Below are 27,271 nucleotides of genomic sequence, written 5' to 3'. Positions count from 1 at the left end.
GTGATTTATCCCTTACGTGCCTTACTGTGGCGGTATCTGAAGTTGGAAGACCTCGTGGAATGCAAGGAAGTATGGGGTAACGCCCGCAGTTCAGAAAGTTGGTTCGGGGTGCAAATATCGCGAAAAATAGGGCTTAACCCAAAAACGAACTTTTCAGTTCCTTCCCTTGCGTGTCGTCAATTATGTAATGCATTTAGTATGGGAAGAAATAACATATTTATTGTACGATTTCTACATGCACACTTCCAGACAGACCGTCTGAGTTATGTATAAGAATATAGTTCTTATGTAGCACGGTACATGATGTATAAGGACAGCGTTAAGTAGGAACCGCGACACACTCTACAGGGTGTCCCTGAAAACATGTCATTGAATTCTAATAATAATAATAATAAAAAAAAAAAAAACTACGCCACCTAGAATCATGCGGTCAACGGCATTTGTTCTTACAAGGTGTTTGCCACCTCATGATGTGCATGTCATGTAACCTAAGTTTAACTATGTAAATTTTGGCGAACTGAAGTCGGAAATTTGCCAAGCAAAGGTCACTTTTTACCCCTCCCCCCCGCCCAAATGTGAAGAGCGTGCCGAATTTACTCAAATTAGTGATAATTGACAGGGATATTGAGGAGCTATTGTATCGAAAAAAATATAGCCGAAATCATGCTCTACGAAGCTCGCGGAGGATAGCGCGGCACGAATTTTTCAGCGAAATGATTGTCAATCCGACGAAAGGAGGTTGGAAACCCAGCCCACACCGGCATGGTAGAATGGTGTCATACTCGAGTGCAGCATCCACGGAGTGTTTATAGTAATGCAAACGATCACATTTCAGTATCCTTTTTTTACGTATTTCAAAAACGGTGATGGACATGAATAGAGTACCAGCGGCATGGCCGAGCGGGTTAAAGTGCCCTGCTCGTTGGTGGTAGCCAAGGTCGTGCTGAAGACTGGGAGGTGGTGGATTCGAATCCTTCCACCGGCTGTGCTGTCTGAGGTTTCCCCTGTGTTTTCCGAAGACTTTCCAGACAAATGTTAGCACAGTCCCCCTGAAGTCTGCCCAGGACGCATACTAACCGTCCTGTCCCCTCCGCTCCACTGACTATCCCTATTTAGCATCGTTCATCACCTCATCAACAGGACACATCACATCCTGCCCCATTGTTGATTGCGTGTTAGCGCCGCGAAGCAACTATGGCTATGAGCGCCTGCCCCATTGTGCCTTGGGGTAGTGGACCGCACCTTACGTGGCGAATTTCCCCATTCATTATCATTAACTTATTTGTTGTTGTTGTTGTCCTGTCCCCTCTCCTTCCAGCTGTCCTCCCTCCACCTGTCCACATCTGTACGCCGTTCATAGCCACAGTTGCTTCGCGGCGCTAACACAGAATTTAAAAAAAAATATGAGTGGAGTACCTATGCTATGCGTCACATACTATGGCATACCACACCCCTGTGCGACAAAGCACGCTGCAAAGGCTCTTGAGCAACATATATCAAATTTTCCTCTATATACATAGCATGCCACATCCAATGTGTCTATGCAACAGCAGAATTCAGGAACTTTTTTACTCGAAACACAGGCGCTATCGATGCTCAGCTGTCGGTTACGTACACTGCATAACCGTCGCAGACGGTTGCCCTGGTTTACGGAAACGATCGCTGTATTTCGTTGATCAATGTCCGAACCACATGCCAGTATGAGAGTTGCGACTTCAGTGCACACTAAACTCCCGCCACATGCATTCGACTGCTTCTGGGGCATCAAAGGTTCCATGTCTACCGTAGCACTGTTCAGCCGAAAGGAACAAAGAGTAAACGCAGAACGCAATCCTGAGCACAACACAAGACGCCGGCATTGTATTTTGCATTAAATCGTAGATCCTTCCGGCTGAAAGGTGCTACAGCGTAGATCAACACCAACTGTCCCTCCTGGCAACACTGGAAATATATGTTGCTACCTCACCGCCAAAGAAACCTTGCATTCGATTAAGTGTCACCTATAAGGTGTACGGTCCTATTTACTTGTTCCTGGAGGACAAGTTCAGGATATCTGAGGTACCCTCCAAAGGAGGAACAGCACACATGTCCAGCAGGACATCATTGACATTACACGAGCGAGTAGCCATATGGTTATGTGGTATGTGACCATGAATCAACGTGTCCATTCAATGCCCTTATCTTGTCAATCACGGGCCGTAAGTTCGTAAGATAACACCCCGTGCTAAGCATATCATAAGGCAAGAAAGATGTCTTCTGGGACACTAGACTTCATTCTGTACATCGCTATTGGTTCAGCAAAACAAACTCTCGAATGTACATATAAAAAAGAGAGAAAAAACGCAGTAATAACAGAAGTACGCTTACGAAAAGGGGGCGTCACGAAACTCTACACCATATACCCCACTCACATTTCAAAACAACGCCGTTCATATTTCTTTCTCTATGGCTTCCCTTCGAGCATCATACCGTTTTTTCCTTTCCGTCTCTTTTCCCCCCACATTTTATCAGGGTTCCTTTTTTCGCAACTCACTTCCCTCAACTATATCGTCTTCCTTCAGAAAAGAAGCGTCAAACAAAATTGCCTTCCACGCTGCCCTGATCCCTTCGCGCAAGTCGGGCCTTGAAACCCCCATGAAAACAAAAGTTCTTCTATTTCGGCACATACACCGGTATGTTTTTTTCTGCTCCAAGAAGCACAGCGTTGAAAGCGGAAACTCAAAACCACACTATAGAACACACAAGAAGAACTTTCTTCTGTTGTTCCCATTTAGTTCCATGACACAATATTTCGCCTACGTCCGCAGCTCGCAGCACTCAATCGGACCGAAGTTTCCTGCAAGTAAAAAGAGAGAAAGGAAAGCTTTTCAAGTCCGTCGGTCGGTATTGGTCAGACGACGAACTGTCTACATCAGCGGATCTTTCATCTGTGTGTAATGCTGTCAGGTAGGCTTAGCGTTGCAAGCGGTGTCTGCGTTTCTGTCTTCTGTTTGGGATTCTTTTGTGTAGCGGCGTTGTTGTGTACTGGCGTGGCCGTCGAGGGCAACTTTGAGCTTCAGATGAGACGGCTTATTCCTCCGTTGGTTATGTCAACGCATTATCATGAAGGTGCTTCGACTGTTCCTGCTGTCAGGTGACTGGTGTGAAAGTTATATGTTCCAGGCAGGGGAGATGGGGCTGATAACAGGAAAAGAAGAGGAGTGGGTCACAGAGTGCGAAGTTTTGTCTGTACGGTTTGTTGCAGATTCTGCGGGATGGAGCATTTACTACACGCTGCTGTGTAGTAAATCATGCCACCACTCGTGCCTACCCTCGTGCCGTCATTTTGTCTTCAAACGTCTGAGGAAACGTCCACGGAAAACTCAGAGAGAGCACAGGTTGCGCCCGGGTTCGTGTCCGGGTCACCTCTCATGTCTCACTGTGGAAAGCGATCATCCTAACCACCATGCCACAGGAGCTGGCCACATTTGCTTGTCTGTTTTTTTTAATTTGCTTGCAAAAATTGCGGTGAAAGGACTCGGGCGACATCTAGTGAGATATTTTTTTTTCATCGCGTGTTAACGCCGCGAAGGAACTCTGGCCAGGAGCGGCGTGCAGATGTGGACAGATGGAGAGAGGACAGCAGGGAGAAGAGTTTGACCCCCCTCCCCTCTGTAAGTGGAATATAATTAGGGAGTGACTCTTTCGGGTTAAACCCGATTCCGCCTCTTTCCTCCCAGAACCGACCTCTCACAATTCGGGTTACACCCGATTACTCCCCAAATTCCGTTCGCTATGAATTAATCAAGTGACGTTTCCACTGAAGACGAACAAAGGCCGCCACGTGTTACACATGTAAGAATGGGTCACTTATGTTCCCAGACAGAATAGAATATTTTTTTCACTTGTCTACGAAATGTTCAAAATATCGCAAAGCCTGACTGCACACACACATACGCACACACACACACACATGTGCGTCAACACTGTATATGCTGTTAGCTATGATGCTATCTATTACCGCTGGTAGGTCACACACAAAAAAGTGTCTTATAAAGTTATAATAGACAAGAGAAGGAACAAAACAACCGATAACATCCGAAGGCAAAATTATCCCCGATTTCTCCCCGAATTACAGATTAAAAAAAATAGCGCCCGATTTTTACCCCCCAAGGCATTTAACCCTCATTCCCTAAATATGCAGCCCATGGTCCCGCATTTTATTTTTTTCGCTTTAGGCGGAGTGCTATGCGCATGCGTAGAGGAAAGACTGCTAAGGAGACCGACTGACGTAATGCTGAGAGAAGCCGGGAGTTCTCACGTCCCCATTTGCTGCAGGCGGACAACTCCCTTGCTTGACTCGCTCTCCCGCATGACACTTATGTTGCAAATACCTGCGCCATGTTGCGCAACGCTCGCTCCTGGACCCAACTCGTTTGCCCGTAAAAAACGGCGGTGCCCAATGTCTGTCAATTTCCATGGGTTTAGCGCACAGAACGACGTGTAAGTCGCTCTCTCTCTCTCCCTCTCTCTCATTTTTCCGCAGTGGAGAAACGTAGTACGCGGTCTCCTCAGGATTCTTTCCTCCATGAGCACTTGTGACGTGGTTTTGCCTGCACACTTGGCTATACTTCGACACAGTGTTGCTCATAGGTTTCTGTTTCACTTTTTGTAAAAGGGAAGAGTACAATTAGTACGAAGATTGTCACGCAAGAGTACTGCTGAGGGTTCAGGCTTTCTAAATTCAATTTTCAAAGCGCGCTGAATGCATAAAGAAAACGTTGAACCTACAGTGCTCCTCGCTGTTAATCAACCTCTCGTTACCGTGGCATCACTCCAAGTACTAGGACTGAATCGCGCAGGACCCATCATCAAGACATCGTTGCACCAAGTAAACGACAACGTTCCCAAACAGCCTGCAAAACAGACCACGAGGAAACAAGAAGTCACGAAAATGGACTCTCGTGTTCCGACTACAAAAGCCCCTCTAACAACGACGACGGCAGTGATAACGAAGTTTATCGAGGTTGTTGACATTTTCCAGGGAATAATGAGGGATGCGGTTACACGTTTTTTGTCAACAGGGCTCAATTAGTTTCGTCTTTCGCTGGCGATGTTTCACTGTTCATAGCGGAGCAACCCTGCTGTCTTCCAATTAAATTAAAGCGACGTAGTAAACGACGGTATAGTCTGATGGAGCACGCGTTCTGACATGTGCATGAAACAGAAGACGAGCGAAGGTAGAATTTCTCTCCTGTTCTCAACGTGCGCCAACCATTCTTTGTTGCGAAATGACTTGCAACAGTGAGGATAATGAGTAGAAAAGCCGAAGGAGTTGAATTTCTCTTGCGTGCCCAGCACGATATTCCTGACGACCTTTTTTGTGGCCTATAGCAGGGTAGAAAATCCAGCAAGGCGCTAAGGAATGTTAAGGCAGGGACCTCAGGACGAACGACAGGTAATATATTCTCAAGAGTGATTCTTCTTCTGGGACTCTGTAGTCCAAAACGGCCTTACGAAAATGAACATTGACCCTGTATTGACTCTTTGTATTGGGTCTGTGTGCTATATTGACATCCTGTTGCATTTCTCAGTTTATTGACTTCTGTAAATATGTCCTCTATATCTATGTCTCTATCTCTGTCCTCTATGTCCTTCATATTGATTTTCGATGTATGTACTATTGTATATACATGGGCCATACAAATTCTATTGACACCCTGTTCCAAATTGGCCACCGTGTATATATTGAAAAGTGTCGATAGACACCATTCAATAGAGAATCCATACAAAAATGCATAAGACCGGGTTCGGCAGCTTCTATTCGCTACACCCTGGCATGGTTTAGCTTTTGTGCATGTGTGATGCAAAGCACAAAAGCTACAGGTATATAGTTACTCTTACTTTGTTTTACTGCACACTCCACAATGAAGCGCAACCGCAGGTCAGTTTCAGGACGTACCCTCCACGGTGAACGGGGGCCCGTGTGAGTAAGACATTTCTTCATTGTTTTGACCTCGACCACCACACTTTTGCTTTTGTGTTTCTCTTTTTTCGTTTCTGGCACTTCCCATAACGAACAATGAGCGTGGCAGTTTACGGCAGCTTAAAAGAGAGAAAAATACAGATAGAAATATAGAGAGAACCAACATGTCCGAAAAAATCAATTCGAAAGGTTATGAAAATTATTCCCAGGGCCAGTACTGCCCAGCGGTATTGATATGTGTGTGTGTACTGTCATGAAGCAGGAGAGCTACCTATGGAGGCAGTCCCTTCCCTTAGACAAAACGGCTATTAGATATTGTTTGTCACGCGAGCTTCCGCTAATTTCGGTGTCTTACTCGCCTCTCATTCAAATAGAAGCGTGAGCTGTGTAAGTCTAACTTGACTACGCACACAAACAACACTCGAGCGAGAAATTATTGGGAGTATTGAATCTCAATCAACGTAATCTCTGCGTTTCTTACTGCTTTTGGTTTCAGACATTGAGTAGATCATCGAAAGACAAAGTTAAGCAGTGCTACAATCGCGCATTTCTGTCTATGTCGCGATAAAAGTTCCATGTTAGGCGGTCGTCATTTTGGGACAGGGAAATCTTACACAGGATCGCCCTTTGTTTCTGACAAATGTCATTCAGTCTTCCTGTGGTGTTCCACAGACGTCACGTTGTTTGAGAGTTAATACTCCACTCATATACGTCCATTTCTTCTTCGTATTCAGTAATTACAGCGAAGAATGGTACGTTCAGGCCGTTTCTGCTTCTAGATGCTCCGATGCACTAGCAGCGATAGCATTTTTGATTTCAATAGTGTTTGAGAGATGTATCGGTAGTAGTATTTTGTTTCGATAGCATTTAATGGATGTATCGGCAATAGCATTTTACAGTGATGGCTGTGTCAGGGAGGTTTTACGGCGTTGACTGTGACTATTGCGAGCGTAGCAGAAACGAAATAACGTCCCAACGTTACGTCGTGCAGTCGATGTCACCCATGACATCAAGCACATGTGACACCACACCAGCTGCTGCACCGCTATTGGCCGGCAGGGCAGTTAATCACAGCGGAGGGCGAGAGAAAAAGGATTCCAAAATTCCTGCGAAAAACACACACGTTTGTATTCTCCACGACTGACGATCTCACTCCAGGAATTCCACTGCACCCGGCGCGCAGTGCGCTCTGAAGCTTTAGAGCTCGGATTTTGTTGTTAAAATTTCGACAGCATTTAACAGCTGTATCAGCAATAGCATTTTTCTTTAAGGGGTATCGGCTGTGATGTACCTAGGTACGTACTTAGAGAAAGAACAAAACGTGGTGCGTTGAAACTAGTCAAAAAATGGGTGTTTTTGAAAGGTCGATGAGTACTGGCATGGCATTAATAACGCATGTACGTTGCATTTCCATCTTGTATTGAATCGTTTTGGCTGTGTATCTGAACTAATTTAATCGTTCTTTTGCACACATATTACACTCTAAGAAAACATTGTGTGAAAAGGTGGTAACTTCTACAGTTTCCAGCAAGGTCAATATATCATTTGATAAAGAGCGTTAAAAGGGTGGTGAAAGCAATTATCATGTCTCCAGATTGCTACAAAAAGGCGTACGCCTCCACTCGCTCACCGAATCAGAAGCGGTAACCCTATCATTCGTAGGTAGCAGGTAACAACCTTTGGTTGCAACCTTTTAGGCACAACATATGCGACAACTGTTACCTCCTAAAAAGTGTAAATGCTCCACCCCTTTTTTTCTAAGAGTGATATTGTAAATGTTTCTTTTGTATTCCTTACTTGTTCCATTTCCTTTTCTTCTCCTTTTTTCTTTCTTCAAAGTTATGTAAGTGCATAAATAGTGGTATTAGTGACTGTCTGCATTCTAGCAAGGACGGGCCACATGCCAAAATGCACAGGTCATCCTGTTTTTTTTTTTTGTGTGTAAAGCCAGTAGTATAAAGTTATTATTCTTATTGTTATTATTATTATTACTGTTGTTATTATTATGTATGTATGTATGGGATTTAGTCTGGGGCTTCCTCACGCACTATGAAAAGAATGTCAGCCCCAAGAAGCACGAACCCCGTGTTGCCGCCATATATGGGCAGACATACCGCTCTCGCACATGATGACCCCATCGTCGCCACTTCTAAGAGACCGCAAGTTCGAGACCTCAGTATTCTTCACCTGGAAACACTGAACTTCTGACAAAAAGAGAAAAGAAATACCACTTATGTTATGCTAACGCCGTCAGGTAAAAACAAACACAAGAATATTCCAAGCTGATCTGGGATGACTGCTCCTCAACTGATTGATTGGAAAAGCCTCAAGTACGAATAGTCAGGGTCTCTGTTCATAAACTTGTTGGCTCAAGACCTGAATCTTTTGATTGAACCTGTTTTCTGCGAAAACAGTATAGAAACCTAAGTAGTCGCATCGCGGGGGGGGGGGGGGGATATGTTTATTGAGAAAAAGAACGGAAAGGTCAGCCAGACGAAGGTCGGCTTGCTATTCCAAACCAAAAAAAAAGGCAAAAGAAGGGGAAGAAAAGAAAAATAAGAAAAGAAAAGGGAAGGAAAGAAGAAGAAAAGAAAAATAAGGAAAGGAAAAGAAGAAAAGAAAGAAAAAGGAAAGGAGAAGAAGAAATGAAAAGAAAAGGAAAAGAAGAAAGAAGAAGAAGAAAAGAAAAGGAGAAGGAAAAAAGAGTTAAGAACAAAGGAGATAAGGTAAGGAAAGGAAGAACACAACGCATCGCGGCTCGGGTTCGATGGCAATGAAAAAATGGCCCATCATATTTCACAAAAACGTACTGCTTCGATGCATAAATATTGTGATAATCTCGGTCCTCTTGATTAATTTTTGTCTCTGGTCAAATCTTTCAAATCTCGAATAGTCGGTCTTCCACAGAGTTGAGATTGTATAGGCTTATTACTCTTACTCTACCATTTAAATACGAAACCCCATTTTTCTGATTTGCGTCAGCACAGTTTTGAATATACTCGCATGACACTGAATTGCAAAGTTTGACTGGTACAATGAAAGAGTTGCAGTACGCTCGTGCCACGACGTTGAGTCTCCAGCGGGAGGGAGCCGCTGAAGCGTTATGTGGGCTCACGTAGGGTTTTTCGACAAACCATTATGGTTTCTCTGACAGGTCCACTAGAGGGCACTGCTTTTCCGGCGTAAACAGATAGCCACTCTCCCGTGCTCTTTGTAGGTCTACGTGAAAATATACGTGAAGCTATGTACGTAGCGCCCCAGAAGACGGATGCAGCTCCCCATCTCGATTTTGTGATGATAGATATATAGTGACAAGCCCGCACTGGGGTGGCTAGCTGCCCTAGATGTCTTGGCTTTGCTTTTGGTCCACGCACTAATCATTTTCTGGAGATTTCTTGAGCTTTGAAAGATGGCCGCAGCACCCTTGTCTTTCAGGTAGTATATCCCTCGCGAAGCTGCACGTATACTACGTTTGCTGGACGTCCATTAACTATTGGGGTCTTAGTGGGCAACGTAAATCAAGTTAAGTTGTTGATGATGACGATCACAGCTGAATGAAGTATGAAGTGAACACTACATTATCAGGATATCCAGCATTTACTTGTGCGCTATTAAGACACACACTCACTGCATAACACGCTCCTTAGGTGTCATAAAAAGGCGTACGTCCCGCGCTTTACACAAATCGGGATTGATAAAGTTATCATTATGTCCAATGATTGGCGTTCAGTACGTTATGCGGTGAAGTTGGAGAAGTAAGGCCAACAGCGGCAAGCCGGTACCGCCAGGAACCATCACAACTTGAAGAAGCGGAATATTGTGGACGGAGGTGTAAAGAGGTGAAGGCTTCCCGACTCCCACTCCCTATCACAACCGGCCAATCACAGCGCAGCGGGTTGAGTGGTGGAGGGATACGTTTTACGGACGTACGACTCACGGGAGCTGACACGGGTTTCTTTTCCCGACTCCTTCTTCGTGTGTAATGGCGTCTGTCAACAACGACAGGCCGTTTCGCAAATGAGCAGCAGAAATCGCAAGAGGTTCACGGCCGATGACGACTTACACCTTCTGCTTGATGTGGTGTGTGAAAATTCTTTTGAAAACGCTTGCCAAATAGTCGTCGGTGACGGTATCTGGAGATCTGAAATATTAGTTTTTGCTACATCCAGACGGTGCTGCCGTTCATGGTACGGAGTCGTAGTGCGTAAGGGAACATGGGTCTCCGAAAACTATTTTTCTACCGTCATGTTACGGAAACCGGGATCTAAAAAGCAAAAGGAAACGTTTCCTAAAACATCGTATTGTTTACTCCACCTTCCTTAGCTTCCTCGGACTGACTACTCTCCAAGCAGCAGAAAAGACAAAGTCCTCCCTCATCTCGCGGTACGCACCTGCTATTCATTATACCTAGTTGGCTCCATACCCTTTTAAACGACATGCGCCCTAAGAGCAAAGTGCCTCTGAACCCTGTGCCTCACTACGTGGCGTGCTTCGAGGAATTTCTTTTATGGTGTACACCGACGCGTTTGTTCTAAACGAGGCCGCCTGCAAGACGCTGTCCAACCGCGAAGTCTTGAAACGCGAAAGGAACACTTAGCCAAATAGCAAGCGGGTGCCTCTTGTGTTGTCCCATTTGTCTCTTTCCTTCTTTCCTCTTGCGTGCTTCTGGAGCGTTACGGTAACGAGAAACATTTACTCTCATTGGGGGTGGTACTTAGCCCACGTCGCTGGCATAACTTGGCCGCGTCCGCTGTTCTACGTGTACTCGCGGCATCAAAATCTTTTCTTTGCGTTTTTTTGCTCGTTAGAAGCGATTTTTTTTAAATAGACGTAAGAAATAAGAGGTTATTAGTGCGTATGCACGGAATCCATATTGTGTATTGTGCAATGACGACTGTTGGAGCCTGAAAGTGCTTCAGTACCTGTAGTGGATGACGACGACGTTACGGAAGATGAACAACGAGCCGCGTGACGTGCTGCATTCTTCAGCTGGCAATCAGCTGTTTCTCAGCTGACCGCGGCAGTCGCACATTAAACACTGCTCCAACAGGAACCCAAGGTCTAATGTTGGTATTCTTTAGACTTCCAGCTATCACAGTGGCGACGAGATGACTACGTTGGACGCAGCAGCAGAAGGCCAGTTCCAAGGAAGAGAATCGGCTACGCATCGATTTCATGGACCGGGGACCTTCGACCCTACAAAGGAAGACTGGAAGCTATATAAGATAAGGTTTCAAGCTTCATTGGATGTATCCGAATTGCGAGCGTTTCTTGGCATGGTCCAACACTACAGCAAGTTTATACCAGGATTGGCAGACTTGTCATCACCGCTAAATAAGTTACGTCGTAAGAACATGCCTTGGTGCTGGTCTGAGGACTGCGTAGACGCTTTCGACGGCCTCAAACAGAAACTAACGTCTATCGACGCTCTAACCCATTTTGACCCGCGCAAACCAATCTATTTGGCAGCGGACGCCTCTTCAGAAGGAGTTGGCGCGGTTATTTATCATAAGATCGACAGAAAGGAGCGGCCGATAGCCCATGCCTCGAAGACATTATCATCAGCCGAGAGGAATTATGCTCAAATCGAGAAGGAAGCGTTAGCCATCATTTTTGGACTGAAAAAGTTCCATCAGTATCTCTGGGGACGACGGTTTACGCTATATACGGATCATAAACCTCTCACTACAATTTTCGGTCCAAAGAAAGGCATACCAGTCACTGCAGCTATTAGATTGCAACGGTGGGCATTGATTATGATTGGCTATACATACGACATACAGTATAAGCCAACTCATCAGATGGGAAACGCCGACGGGTTGTCGAGACTTGCACAGGGGCCGGATGATGATTTCGACCGTGCAATAGCGACTGACAACATAGCAAACGTGGAAGATGTTAACCTTCTTTCGGCAGAAGCGATTTCGATGCTTCCTGTAACGGCGTCTGCTATCGCAGAAGAGACGGCAAAGGACCCGGTGTTTGCCCAACTCTCCCATCACTTACTAGAAGGTCGTTCTGCTGGGGAAGACAAGCCGGAACTTCGTGCTTACTTACACCGTGAAAGTGAGCTGTCGATTTCTCACGGCTGCATTTTACTGGGAATGCGTACGGTCATTCCTCCGAAGTACCGCAAGAGTATCTTGGATGTGCTGCACGAAGGGCATCTAGGACTCACCAAAATGAAGATGCTCGCTAGATCGTATGTTTGGTGGTCTGGATTGGATAACGACATCGCAGCCAAAGTCAAAAGTTGTGAATCTTGTGCCTCAACCGCAGATGACATTCAACCAGTCCCTCTACACCGTTGGGAACGCCCAGAACATCCTTGGACGAGACTGCATGCCGATTTTGCGGAGTACGACAAGAAACACTTTCTAGTGGTTATAGATGCTCATAGCAAGTGGCCGGAAGTTGTCCAAGTACGCCGTCAGACTGTGACTGACACCTTGAAGGCCTTCCAAGAAATCTTCCTGCGGCAGGGTACCCCTGAGCAGTTGGTGACCGATAATGGCCCACAGTTCACCAGTGCTGATTTCAAATCCTTCTTGGAGCTACGGGGAATCCGTCACATTCTCACTCGTCGTGCTCAAGCTGGGAAGGAGGAGGAGCCTGTTGGAACGTTTCTCGCGAAATACAGAGCTACCCCACATGTGTCGACCGGCAAGTCACCCTGCGAGCTGCTAAACAAGAGACTCTTCAGGATGACTCTAGACCTGGTCCGACCATCCCGGCGCGAAAGTGGCGATGTCGTCATGCCACTCACACAGAACAAGTCTACCAGGAATTTCCAGGTCATGGAAAAGGTCTGGGTAAAGGATCCAACTCAAAAACATCACTGGATCAAGGGCGTCGTCTTGGGACGCATAGGTAATGTTATATACGACGTGGACGTGGAAGGTAAGAAGCGCCGCCGTGTTCACGCCGATCACTTGAAGAGAAGAATCTCTGCGGACGATGTGCCAAATGCTGATGTCGAGAGCACAACCCGTCCAACTGGTCGATTAGATCTCCCAGTGGGTCTTGCCTTCAGCTCCCGGCACCCAACTGAGATACTTCCTCACGATGACCTCCCTGCGTCGTCGTCCATGGCGTCTCCTGATCGTCGGCCCCCTGTCCCTACCAGAAGATATCCTGTGCGTCGTCGGAGATCTCCCGCACGCTTCAAATTCACAACGTTAGGAGGGAGGGATGTAGTGGATGACGACGACGTTACGGAAGATGAACAACGAGCCGCGTGACGTGCTGCATTCTTCAGCTGGCAATCAGCTGTTTCTCAGCTGACCGCGGCAGTCGCACATTAAACACTGCTCCAACAGGAACCCAAGGTCTAATGTTGGTATTCTTTAGACTTCCAGCTATCACAGTACCCTTATCTAAAATTATTTGTTGGATCGTTGACCGATATATTTATAATGGGTATAGTTGTGTTCCTTAGCACAGCGTGTTGCAATACATTTTTCTTATGTGTCTGGAAGGCACGAAGGCAAATTGATTTTGTACCGACACAGCTACCTAACTTGCACATCTTGCCTTGCGTAGTCTTGCACGTCACCTATGGATTTTCAGGACAATAGCCGCTGAGAGGTAGTTGAACTCAAATGCAGTTGTCGGCAGCCACTGAGCATGGATAGTGTAGCTGACATTCGTCCGCTCTGTGCGTGTGTACGATGTATTCTTCAACCGTCACCTGTACACGTATGTGTGCGTGTGGTCCATCCACTCCATTCAGATCCCGTACGATATTCAATACGTCATGGGGTACTGTAGCGCATCTCCAGCGATGAAGCTCCACATAACCTGTTGGGTAACAAATCGCTTGGAATAAGCAGAAAAGCCCGCAGCATAGGCGTATAGCACGTGCCAAACATTGCCCCACTTAGAGTGCTCAGAACTACAGTCCTGCTCAGGTCGGAATAGTTAGACATGCATGCGACCCCTATCCGCGGGTGCAAGACACTCAACCGACCCGCAACCCGCGTTCCATTTCAAAATCAAACCAACATCCGCCCGCAACCCGCACATTTCCCCCCACAAAATTTCATCCGCCACCCGGCCCGCCACTCGTTACGAAAAATAAACACAGGTGTGAACTGTGTTCATTGATCCAGATCCTCATATTGGTGTGTGTGTGATGGGCGATCGCCACACCCCCATGGGTCCGCCGCGGCTGGAAGGTTCCTTGTACCCGTTGACTGCGTTATTGGTACATTACGAAACAGGGTTTTTGAAATGTCTTATCCACGTCCAACCAGACCCTGTGCTGGTGTCCAAAATGACACCCGCATCCGACCTCTGGAATAATATTGCAAAACCGGACAAGCACCCTAAGTAAGGTAATGGTTATCTGCGGGTACCCGCGGGTCACCTAAGACTATAATCATAATGTGTACCCCATAGGCACCAGAGTATCACTGCCTCTCTTACGCTCTGGAAGATGCGCAAAACATTCCGTCTACTCATTCAAGCATGGGATAACTTCGCCAGTAATCCTGACGGTTACCGTGGTACAGGGAGCATCCCAATGGAAACTACTCAGGGATGCTCGCATGTTTTCTGTGGTGGGTAGTCCTGTTGAACTACCCATGTCCCAGAGCAAGAGGGTTAGCACGCCCCTCCCTCTCCTGTGCCGCCATCATCTCTCCCCTCCCTCTTTCACCCTTCCCCCTTTCACCTCCCCTGGGTGCACCGAGTTGCCACTTCAGCGCAGGCTGATCGCACCTTCGCCCTATACATCATACCCTCCTCCTACTCATTCAAGCGCCTGCCACGGACAAGCTCCCACCAAACTCTGCACACGAAAACATCGCACAGCAAAAGCTACGACGACGGATAAGACACCATTGTTATCTGGTTCTTATGCGGCCAATTTTGTCAGCGCCTTCCACGCATGCAAAAAAATATCGAAAAAATACTGTGAGCCGTCAGCATTCGTTAAAGTACGCACTCGGTTTTGACGTCAGGAAAACCATGTCGCTGTCCCACGTTACACGTAAAGGGAGGAACTGAGCCCACACTTGTTCGCGTAGTATAGATTGGGCAAACTATGCCGGCGGTGCGACGAGAGAGAAAAAAACGCTTCCCGGTTTTCCTTCGTACGATGTCGCGCGTCATCCCTTTTGCTCTGTGACGGAACTTTTAATAAGCTTCTGGTGACGCGCTCTGCAACGTCGCTGCGAACAAGGGGCTTTGTGCGAGCGGTTTTGTCCTGCTGAATGGAAGGGATGTTATGCACAGAGTTTAGGAAGTAAGGAGGCCGGGACACGCGGGGCGTGTATTACAGATAGCACTTGGTCATCCCCTTCAGAAAAGGGGATAACATGTTGGTTACCGGGTTGGTGGGTTGTCAGAGAGCGATTATGATTGTAGTCTCTGTCTTACGTTCGCCGTAAATTAATTAAACCTGATCTGACAGCCGTGTGGGCGATGGCGTAGCCAGAAAATTATAATGTGAGGCGTTCTATGGGGACTTTACATGGGGAGGAGGATTTCCCCCTCGTATCCATCTCACAGATGCACTACCAACGGTACGATTTCGGGAGGGTTTGAACACCCCCACCCCGCCTGGGCTGCGCCGCTGCATATGGAACTCTGAAGTGCATAGGTATGTCTTAGCCTTTCTGTAACACACAATAGTTAAGAGGAGGCGGTAAAAAGTTACCAGTCCGACATGAAAAAGGGCGGCCTAGAGTCACAAACGTTTATTGCAATCGGACATACTCACCTCGAAGTTCAACGCACTTGAAACATCGTTCCTGAAGCCCCCCCAAAAAAGAAGACGATGTATCAAGGACTTCTGCTCTCCCAAACATGCTTCGGCTCCTCCCAGCACCTCCAAGTCCTCCAGGTCTCTTTCATTTCAAACTTTTTTCAGACCTGAAAGAAAAAAAAAAAAAAACCCGGTGAGTACGGCGGATGTTCAATGAATTCAAATTACAACTGCTTCAGAACCTACATTGTCATGACTGCGTTGTGAGCCGGTGCATTGTCCTGCAAAAGAAGAACGCCTTTCCGTAGCTTCCCGCGCAGTTTCTCTTTCAAGGCGTACTTTAAATAGCAGAGCAAGCTACAGTAGCACGCTGCATTAACTGTTTCACCCTTCTGGAGATAGTCACCTCCAGAACACCTTCCTTGTCCCAAGAAACCGTGGCCATCACCTTCCCCGACGATCCTTGAGTCTTGAATTTCTGCGGCCTCGAAGACATCGAGTGCCGCCATTTCATGGGCTGTTGTTTTTGCTCAGGGTCATTGTGATATGCAACAATGTTTCATCAACCGTAACAAGTCGCTCATGAAGAGTGTCACTAGAGTGCTCAAAACGCAGCAAAATCAACTTAGAGGCACCCATTCGCCGTTGCTCCTCATCGGCATACAACCATTTCAGCACCCATTTGAATGGCAGCTGGCGCATATGCCCAACTCTTCGTGAATTACAAACCCAATGCTATGCCTGAGGTTTCTAGGTTTCTGAGTGTCCTAAAGATCCGTCGATCTGCCACAATGAAGTCATGGACACAATCAACAATTTCGGGAGTCGACGCCGTTGGAGGTCTCACTGATCTTCTGGCGTTGAGTGTCAAAATCACCGCTCGTAGTTGACGCACCATTTCTTCAAGGTTGAATATGATGGGCTCTGGTCACTTAATGCTTGCATCACGCACTCATAGATTTCTCGGATGTAGTTCCATACCCGGAGCACTAGGCTTTAAGAATTAACGCCAAGCCTTTCAAGGTTAAATGTTGCCTACAAGTGAAAGAGAGCCACATAGCGAACTCTAAAACTAAAAATCATGATGTCACGTGGTGTAGAACACCTTCTACGCATCCGTCTAACATCATACGAAGCAGTTCTGCAGTAGCAGACAGACGCCTAACTGATTTGGAAATCGCCATCTTGTGAAAGGTAGGGAGATGTTGGATCGTATTGTATTAAGAATGCTGGGCTGCGTTAGCTTCATAGGTGTTTTCATGATTTTTTCCAGGGGGAGGGCAAAGGGTTTCCAAGGGGAGGCTAAGGGAAAGGAGGGATGATGTTCAATAATAATAATCATCATAAGAAAGAAGTCAGATCTGCCTCAGCCAAGGCGGCAAGTTTCACTCCTGCCAAAAAGAAAAGAAAAATCAAGGAAAATAAATTAAGACAGTCCTTTGTAAATTTCACGCTTGTAGTAGACGTAGCTCTGCTCAGACCCCGCGCAAAGAGAACGCTTCGCGTTAGTACTTCTTGTTCCTCAATGATACTAACCGTGATCCACAACCCAACAATTCGTCTACTCTATTATTGTTTACTTCGTCTACTTTATTATTGTTTACTTCGTCTCGCTCCTTGTGTCTTACGGTGACGAGATGACGTTTGTGTATCTGGAAGTGGGACGTGCAGATAACTTCATCACGCCCTCGTACGACGCCCATAAGTTTACGCCATGAAGTTATCAGAAGAAAGAACTATCAAAACGAATTCAGAACATGATCACCTTGCAGGTGATGCCAAAGAACTTTTAGCGCCGCAAGCTCTACGTGCGTATTAATGAAGGCTTGCTTTTTCTTTTTTTCAATGTCGTCTCTCGAGTGCTTTCATGACGTTAGCTGCTGTCACATGATGCATAACGCATGGGAGAAACAGAGAAAGTTCCACCCTCTACCGCCGCCCTGCGCACGCACGGCAAGGTATTCATCCCCATGAGATCTTCAATAGTCTACTCCTCTCTTTTCCTTCTTCTTCCTTCTCCTTGGCACTTTCACATTTAAACATTCCTTACACAAAGGAGCGAAGATAATATCCCGAACAAGAAGAAGCAAACCGTCTTTACATAAATATTTCAAAGCATCCCCTTTACTTTCTTCCTTTTTCCTCTCCCTCTTTTTGCTTCTTCTTTTTTTAAAGAAGGGGATGTCTTTGATATGCGGATGGTACGTCGGGCTCGGATCGAACGCGCTGTGAAGGAATGTGGAGCAGTTTGCTTGGAGAACGTCCGCGGGAAGCCGCAAGTTTCTGTCGTTTTTTTGTTTGGGGCAAATAAAAAGGAGCTCTAAAATGACTCCGTACTGGCCTCAGCAAACTCCGCTCCTCGAGACGGATGCGGTCGATAGCCTCAAACAGCGCGCCTTTTCTCGGATGGCGCATTCAACGTGAGACGAGTATGTTGGCGGCTATTGAGAAAAAGCGTGCATGGAGCACCACTATTGCGCAAACACTTAATGCAAGCGGGGAACATCATTGCAATGTAGACGCGCGACATCGTTGGAGAGGAGTTGCGTGCACATCTTTAGTAATTCAGGCAAAAAATATTCCATAAATGTTAACATAGAAGGCCTTTGCTTATGGACCCCGACGGTATGCGAACAGAAAAATAACGCAAAAAAAACTGAGAAATATGATGGAAGTTACGATGGCATCAGATCAACGACAGCGACAATGCTGTTTATGTGCCTCCTGTGTCTCCTACGAGGTCAAGCTACACGAGGTAGACCCTCTTCGTCAAAGTCGATGTGTGTGTAGGATGGCTGTGACTCCGTTTACCATCCAGTCAGAGACATCGAGGTTGCAAGTTATCAACGAGAAAGAAGATAACAGCTCTCGCTGTAAACTATCTCGTGATATCTGTTTCGTGATCCGTTTCTCGTGATATCTTCGCTTCATAGCGCTGGGTTTTCGGCGATGCCGCGTACGCGACAGGATATTCATGAAATTGGGTCCTAAACACATGTCGCTGTAAAAAGTCGGTCACAGAAGCGTCGGGTAGCCACGAAATTAAACCATAGCTGAACTTGTACCACGTTTCATGTTTACGAGACACAATGGGCAATTGGAGCGTTGATATCGTCACCTGCTCTACCCAAGCTTTGGCTACGCACCTTTTGATTTTGTCCTAGTTCTATGGGCATGATTTCTTCTTGTCATTCACTTTCTCCTCCATACACAACAGCACACACGATGCATTTTCTTTCTGTGTGCACGTCCGATGGTGGGACTGTATCACGGGACTCCGTCTAACAATCCCGTTGTAGAGATTGAGAAAGAGAACGTAACATGAATAAAAGTTCCTTCCGTTCCTCAAACAAGACACTCAACTTCCAAACGATTTTACGGTCGAGAATCACCAGAAATTCAGCTTGCAAGATTCCGCCTAGATCGCAGCCCAACCTATATAGGCACAGAAACGAAGAAATATCGAGGTTATCGAGGAGAGCGGGGAACACCCACAACAAAAACCATCTCAACTGATCTCGCGCTCTGCGGGTGAAAGGAAGCAACAAGGGCATTGACGATGTCCAACTCAGCTGCTCGACTGTGTTCTACAGATAAGGAAAGTGTGGAGGAGGGCGAAGAAGAAAAGAATGAAAGAAAGAGAGAGAGCGCCAGCTTCTTACTCTATTCCCGCCGCTCTGCGAGTTGTCTCTATGTTCAAGGCAGTGACGTGGGCAGACACTCTGGTTTGATGCAGTCGCTGCAACTGGATATGAGGGTCCCGTCTCTTTTGTAACGGAAGGATTCCATGCTTGTTTTGCGTTGTCGACGTCGTTTGAGTGGGTCTCTATCGTTTCTGCTTCTCTATTTCTTTTTCTCTTTTTGCTATTCCGAGTCGCAAAGAGTGACGAATCGGGACATGCTGAGTGGTATTATTATGTGCATGGGTTAGTGTTTTCCACTCAGTTGCTCCTCTGTGCTACATCCTTCCTGCTTGTTTCTTTCTGCAATAGACTTATATGGATCGATACATTAGGAATCGTTTGTTGCTTTTGCTATGCTACATTTACGGAGGGCTTTCTTGGAAGACTGCCATGTGCTGAGCTCAAGGTTGCAGCTTTGAACGACATAGAGAGAGAGAAAAAAAAATATCTAGCGTCAGCAGTGAGATTATTCTCTTCTACGCCTTTTCTCTCTGTATAATTACACCATGCCAATGTGACATATTCGTCAGAATACGAAGGGCTATACGCTCTTAGAAAAAGAAGTTTTAGTACTTATACCCTTGAGGTGGAAACGGGCTTTCACATACAGGGTGTGTGCAGAAAAACGTGACCGGCATTTTTACATGTAACTCGTTGTCTACTTAGCCGAGGAACTTCCGGTGGCGCACGACGGCGTATTTATGCGTGCGAAAGCTACAAAAAAATCCTGGAAGCCATACTCAGTTGAAAAAAATAAACAGAGTGCGAAAACATGGGCTTCCATGCATTAGAATAGGGCTGTCATGACAGTGCATGGTAGTGCATTTCGGTCTGAGGAGAGTTATGTGCAGGCACCGCTAGGGGTACTGCCGATGAGCATCCATGTGGGACATCGTTTCGATTTATGCACGGATAGCTCCCCTAGCGGTACCTGAACACAACTCTCCTACGTTTACCGTGTTGCCCTTTCGCATACACCCTGTTGTCCACCATGTTGCCCTATTCTGATGCACGGAAGCCGACGTTTTCGTTGTTCCGTTTATTTTTTAAGCTGAGTATGGCTTCCACAATTTTTCTGCAGATTTCGCACGCATAAATGCGCCATCGTGCGCCACCGGAAGTTCGTTAGTTAGGTAGGCAACAAGCTATGTGCCTAAATGCGGGTCATGTTTTTCTGCACACACCCTGTATGTTAGACAAAAGGGTGTTAAGGTTAAACCCCTTGAATGAGTGGCCTTGATGTGTATGCCTCATCGTTTTAATCTTCTTCCCACACATATATTAGCCCACATGCACTGAGGTATGGTACCGCAATGGTTGCGGTGAATAACCTCATCCCATCGTCATTTGTGTAGTAGTAGTTGTTGTTGTTGTTGAATGGGTGCCAATATTAAACCCTGCTGACAGGGTGGCAGCAGTCAGTGGGGACTTATCACCCAGACGTTGCGAGCCGAGAGGGCGCGCTGCACTCGAGGAGTTAACTAGCGGCGTTAAACCCGAACACCAGAGGGCGACGCCATGGAGGCAGTAAACGAGGAGGCTAGCGCATTTTCAAACTCTTTTTCTAAGAGTGCACACACACACACAAGGAAAGAGAAGAAGAAAGAAAAAGAAAGGAGAACGAAATAGAAAAGCCACTTTCGCCTGCCGTGTGTGGAGCTGAAGAAACACAGTTCCGAGACAGTAGCTAGCATGTAGCGCACAATGAAGCATGTGCGCTAAGCACGGTAGGATCGGACTACGTTCCATCCTTCAACTGTAGCTGAGCGTCCCCCCACAGTCGCACACACATGTGTGTGCGACTGTGGGTGGACGCTCTTGCTTTATGGAAGCAGCCGAATTCGTCGTGTGATGAATTCAATCTCTCCCTTTTTTTTCAACATCAACATCAACAGTTCCATTCTTCCTATGCCCTCAGGGATTGGCACGAGCTCAGTTCACTGGCCAAGAGTACGGAGAGGGCCTCTTGAAGCGCACTAAGCTTAAGAGAGCCTTCGGACGGAAAAATATACGGCGGTGAGTCACCTTTTCCACACTAACAATTCCTGCTGTCAGCTGCATTGGCACACGTATTGAGGAAGGTAGGAAGGTCTCATATCTGAAGAGAAATACACGATTCGAAGCCTCACCCATGTGATATACCGGTGAGTTGTGCTACGGGTTGCCGATGTACGTAAGCGCTGTACCTCGTCTGTATTAGAATGGTACGTTGAGTTGAACAGTCATCGAACTCTGCCCATCCTTACGACTGTCTACTGCCACGGAATCAACCGGTGGTCCAACCTGTCCTACCAGTTGACTATAGAAAGCCATTCTAATAGTATATGAGATTGAGTCACAGGCAAAATAGGCAAGGAAAAAAAAAGACATAGAACCTATCACGATCATTGCCGACTGCCAACGTACCTACGTCCACGACACTGGTGACAATGGTTCAGAATTCAATCGCATATACGAACCATCGAATCTTGCTTTAAAAACATGAAGGAGTTGAACCGAAAGCGATGCAACTGCTATTTCGGCAGTCGCCGTTGGCTATTAGTCGCCATATTATGGCACCGACGATCCCTATTATCACCAGGCACATCGCCCTGTCAAATGTCAACGGCGTTGTCGACGCGTGCTAACATACCACGATATTCTAACTACCCTTTAGCGGTCAATAGTGAAGCCGCCGTCGCTCGCTCTTGACAACAAGTCACACACGTCATGGGGTGGCGTGACACTAAGCAAAGTTTACATTTCTATCGAATCATCGACGGAAACACTAACCGGTCATTGGGTATCAGCGCCTTGTTTCGCCCGCGGATATTTTTGCATGATAAGCAAGCCTGAGCGATGGGAATTTATCCACCAGCTAGCCTGCATTTACGCCATTTTGTCTGATATTTTTGCGTCGCCAGAAAGAGAGCGCCCCATTCTTACACGATCCTCGATTCGACACTGCAACCGGAGCTGGACTCCAGTGAGTGGAGGACAGATGCTCTCCTCCACCAGTTGAGAATCCGTCGGGTTTTAAGGAAACTCCTGCGCTGCTGTTTATAGTACCCGAGGAAAGCACGAAGCATATCCTCCGTTCGGGGGTTGCTTTGAGTCACGTTCGATGTTTGATGCACAGAAATAGTCAAGAGGAGCAGTTCCAGTGGAGGATCGGATCGAGTATTGTTTAAGAATACGGCACACGGATTTATGACTCTCCATCCTGTGGCGACATCCACTGTCGGATGTCGTCACTTTTGCAGACTTGTACATGTTACTCAAAAATGTAATTGAATACCGTTACTATTACTCTCGTGATACAAGTAATTTTTTTACCGTTACGGATTACTCGACTATAATTTTGGTCAAGTAACGGCTGAAAAAGCAACGCGTTACCTTGACTGCTACTTTCGATAATAATAAGTGATATGGCTAATTAAAATTCTTGAAATTACATATGCCTTGACCCCCTTGCTCAGATTGGGGTTCGCCGCCTTTGAACAGGATAGTAGCTTTTGTTTATGCAAACACATTATGCTGCATTCTAACTTGGAAATTCCAGGTGACTCACTATGTCCGAAGCTTGACCTATACAGTACTGCTTGCGACAGGCTTGTCTGAAATCAGCACCCTGTGGTTTGTCCCATATCAAATCTCCAGGTGTTGCAAGATCATTTCTTTTGAGTAATAAACACGTGCAGCATTTGGTCTTTCTTTAAATACAATATTGGAACAAGACCGCCGAGGGCAAGCGAAGAAATCTGGCCTGCAGAACTACTCACAGGCGATTCCAGACAGCCGTGTCGCAAGCGGTACATACGGCAGGTTGGGGCAGAGAGCGGCACTCAGAATGCATGTGCGGAATGCTTAAATTGTAAATGGGCTCCACCTATTGCAGTGGAAAGGTAAGCAGATAGGAAAGGCTGCGATGGAGCCTGTGGGCTGGTTTCGTCAATAAATTAAGCTTAGTCGAAAGGAAATCGATTAGTCGGTAATCGATTACGCAAAATTGCAATCACATTGCTCGAATAATTATTTGCTCGCAAAACTAATCGATTACTCGCAAAATTACTAAAAAGGTAATTGATTACAAGTAAGTCAATTGATTCTAACACGTTACGTACAAGTCTGCCGGCTTTTGAGCGGCGTGAACGCTCGTCATCGCATTGTAGTTGAACTGAAGTCGAGCGGTTCGTACCATGTCATGGTTTAGCCTGTAGAGCTTATTGGCCCAATGCCATTACAGGAGTTGTGTACGAAGTGTTCAGTAACTTCGAGAAGCTGCTACGACCGCACGCGCTCGACATCTTCTCAACGAATTATAATTCTGGATAGTGGCGGCGGTAGCGCTGAAAGAGCTCACCGTTGTCGACCCCACAGAGGTGGGCAACGTCACCACTAACGCTCTGGGGGGAATGGGCGTCCTGGGCCGACTTCTAAGGGAACTGTACCAACATATGTCTGACAGCGTCTGAGGAAAACCTAGGAAAAAAACCCAGAGAGCACAGCCAGCACCAGGATTCGAACCCGAGTACCTCCCAGTCTCGGCGTGGAATGCCATCCATAGGCCATGGGAGCTGGTAGAAAAACGTGAGTCAGGTAACATGATAGGTGCGACTTCATACAGCCAGCTTGACCAATAGACGATTTTAAAAAGATGCGCGCGCCACCGAGCGTTCGACGCAAAGCACCATGGGAACTTTGAGGGCTACTGCTCAGTCCTCTGATTCGGTTATGGTTTACCCAGGCTGACGCTGCTGCTGTGCACACCGGGAATGTTGTTGTTCTTCCTCCACCTCCGCCTCTGTGCGTCTCGTAATGCTTCAAGGCGCTGTAAGTTCCCATGAGCCCTTGCGTGCCACAGGTGGCGCTTTATTTTTGAAGCGTGATGTGGGCGAGCTTACGCTTGTCCCATCCTACAGTCGGCAATACAAGGTCTATTGGAGTGTGTTCCCCGCAATAGAGGGAATGCAAAATACAGATACTATAGTCCCTTGCGACGGTCGTGACGTTGGCTGCCTGAGTGTGGCCGACTACGGAACGCTGTTCCATCACCACCTCACGTGTTTCTTTCTTGCACCCTCTGAACGTAGACCGCGCCCCCTTTCTCGGATCCCTTATCATTGCCAGGAGTCGGAGGGCGCTACGGCCACTTTCGTTATTCACGCAGCTTCTACAGAATTCACCACTGATATAGACAGTTGGATCATTTTTGGTGCCGCCGGCCTGTGTGGATCTGTTGGTAACACATCCGCCTTCTGTTTCTAAAGTTGCGGCACGAACGCAGCCAAGGACGACGCCGTTTGCGGACTATGGTACACGTTCCGTTGACACGTTGTTCTCCGGGCACGTCAATCACGCTGTTCTGAGATTTCGATGCACGTTCCAAAACCCACAGGTGCGCAAAAATAATCCACGGGTTAACCACTATGTCGTCCCTCATCACCGCAGTTGTTGATTGGTTGGTTGGTATAAAAAAAGAAAAATACGGAGACGTTGGCCCAACTCAACATTGGCCCGGCTACTCCAGTTCGCAGTTGTCTCTTGCCGTCAATCCGCGAGTTCTTCACGTAATTGCCATTTTTGACGCCGTGGTTACTGTTATTACGTGATTACTGTTACGTGATTATTATTGTTGTCGGTTTTCTTTTTCTCTCCTAAGACCCGCAGTAAGAGTTTCGGCTTAACCTGTCCTGTATTTAATTAAAAGGGCGGTGCAGGATCTCAAAAACGACTTCTAAAATTTCGTGTTAGCGCCGCGAAGCAACTGTGGCTATGAGCGGCATTCAGACGTGTACAGATGGAGAGTGCACAGCACGAAGGACTTGGGAAAGGGTTAGTCTGTGTATTAGGCCTACTTCAACGGGAACTGTGCCGACATTCGGCTGGAAAGTCCTCCGGAAAACCACCGCTCAGCACGCTTTTAGTCAACCATCCCCCGAATGACATCGTTCTCCCCCTGATTCGTTGAACGGGGTTGAAAGTGGTACAAAAAGTGGCGTACCACCCCCGTTTTCAACAAATCAGGGGCGAGGACGATGTCATTCGGTATGATGGTTGGCTAGAAGCGTGCTATGAGGAGGTTTTTCATGGGTTTTCCTCAGACGCTGTCAGATACATGTCGGCACAGTTCCCTTAGAAGTCGGCCCCGGACGCACATTCTTCCAGAGCATTAGTCGTGACGTAGCCCACCCCTGTGAGATCGACAACGGCGAGATCTTCCCTTACCACCATCACCTTTAAGGGTGCAGGTTTCTTCTTTAAAAAAAAATCTTTCATTGCGCCATTTGACAAGGCGTTTATCGTCAACACTTCATCAGCACAGTAAGTAACCTCCCAGATCCAATCATAGGACACTATAACACAGCCGTAGGAAGGGAGTTGCCTCAGGACAGAAGCCGCCGATATTTCGAACAGAGACTGTTCTTCTTCTGGGCACCGTCCTCATCATTGGCATGGTATTTAAAGGGTTAGGTGTGACGTGTTTAAAGGTTCAGCCGTGTATTTCTCAGCTACGATGCTAGAGTGCTGTTCAGCACGTTATCGATCCCCTCTATCTTCTTGTAAAATAAAGCTACATGATGCTGCGCGAAGTACACGAGGTCTTTCGTTTGCCAAGGTCAACAGACGCGATTCCTCGCATATTAGGAAGCGAGAGACGACCCTCACTTCCGAAGACATCCTAATATCTCACTCCTTAGGCTTACTCTGAAGTAGCCGGAAGTATTTGATCGCGTTCTCGCGGGGATCCACTAATCAATTTCCTTTCGGTTTGTTTTGTACCTAGGATTTCCTTCCGCGCGAGACATTTCCTCGAGATAGATTGTTTACAGATATGTTATTACATGTGGCAGAGATATTAAAACGCGGCTTTCATTAAGATTGGGAGAGGATTGACTCCTTGAGGAACCTTAAATTAAAGTGTACAGGAGCATTCGTCGTGTGAAAGATTAAGCTACAAGATTCGACACATTTTGACTTCTGTATATTAAATGAGTTCAATATTTCTCCTTCGTTTTGACTAGGGGCGATATATGCGATATATCTGACGTTATACGAAGAAAATGTACCGAATCTTGACGCAAATGTTGCTCACCGCGAACGTCGGAGAAAATTAGTTTTCTGTGTGGGTGTAGGAATGAGCCTTTGTGTATCCCATTCGCCGGAATTGCTTTCACTGGCATAGAATCCGCCCAAGGCAAATGAGTTTCCTGTATGGCGTGACACTGTGTCAGGGAACCAATATCAGCTGCATTACGACAACGTCCGCATTATTTTTCCTTTTATAACGCGCAGTATACGTGCCTGTTTTTTGACTCTGATTGATGGAGTACTCATTTCGTGATATCGTATATGCTCTGGTTCTTGCACAGGTGAAGAAAGACCACAATTCTTCAGCGTAACAAAAAAAAAAAAAAAACAGAAAATAAAGAAAATGAGCCTATACATCAATCTGATCGTTGCTCTGACTACATTTTTGTTATTATTTTTTTTCGCAGCGCAGAACAGAAGGAGTCTGTCCTATGGTACTTGTACATTGGGTAAACGACCATATTGAAACTGAATTTTTCAGTTTCAATACGGTAGCACTTCAAGCCGTAAAGGCTAGCCATCCGCACCTGCGAGCCCGCTTGAGCATCCCATATAACCGACTCGCTTTTATCCGGTTATCCATTCTGACACAAAGTACCTCATGCATGTATTTGAATATTACTGAAATAGTATGACGGAAGAGACACGAGTCCCCCAGGAAAGCGTCCATATTTCTTGAGCTGTCTTCGGAGTTCTCATACGGTCGGCATCTGACAACACAAACATCCCACAGTATACGGAAAGGCAAAGTTGGAGAATGCCGATATTAGGTTCCTGACATGTCGTGCTTCAATGTCACGGCAGAACCATTTTTATGCGCGGGCCTATATTTCCTCCGCATCG

At 46.6% G+C, this 27,271-nt stretch overlaps 2 protein-coding genes across 2 annotated transcripts in view; both read left to right on the top strand.

Annotated features, from left to right (window-relative positions):
* LOC135390066 (leucine-rich repeat neuronal protein 1-like) overlaps positions 1-27,271 on the top strand; it is a 174,340-nt gene that overhangs the window by 24,415 nt on the left and 122,654 nt on the right. The gene's annotated exons all lie outside the window — the stretch shown is intronic.
* Positions 12,070-13,206, top strand: LOC135389222 (uncharacterized protein K02A2.6-like). Its single transcript, XM_064619287.1, has one exon. It carries the CDS (start codon positions 12,070-12,072, stop codon positions 13,204-13,206), a length of 1,137 nt encoding a protein of 378 aa, XP_064475357.1.

Source organism: Ornithodoros turicata, chromosome 3 (assembly GCF_037126465.1).
Source record: "Ornithodoros turicata isolate Travis chromosome 3, ASM3712646v1, whole genome shotgun sequence".
In the NCBI taxonomy this organism is placed as follows: Eukaryota; Metazoa; Arthropoda; class Arachnida; order Ixodida; family Argasidae; genus Ornithodoros; species Ornithodoros turicata.
The sequence above is the reverse complement of the archived record's forward strand: the minus strand, read 5'-3'. Positions and strand labels throughout refer to the sequence as shown.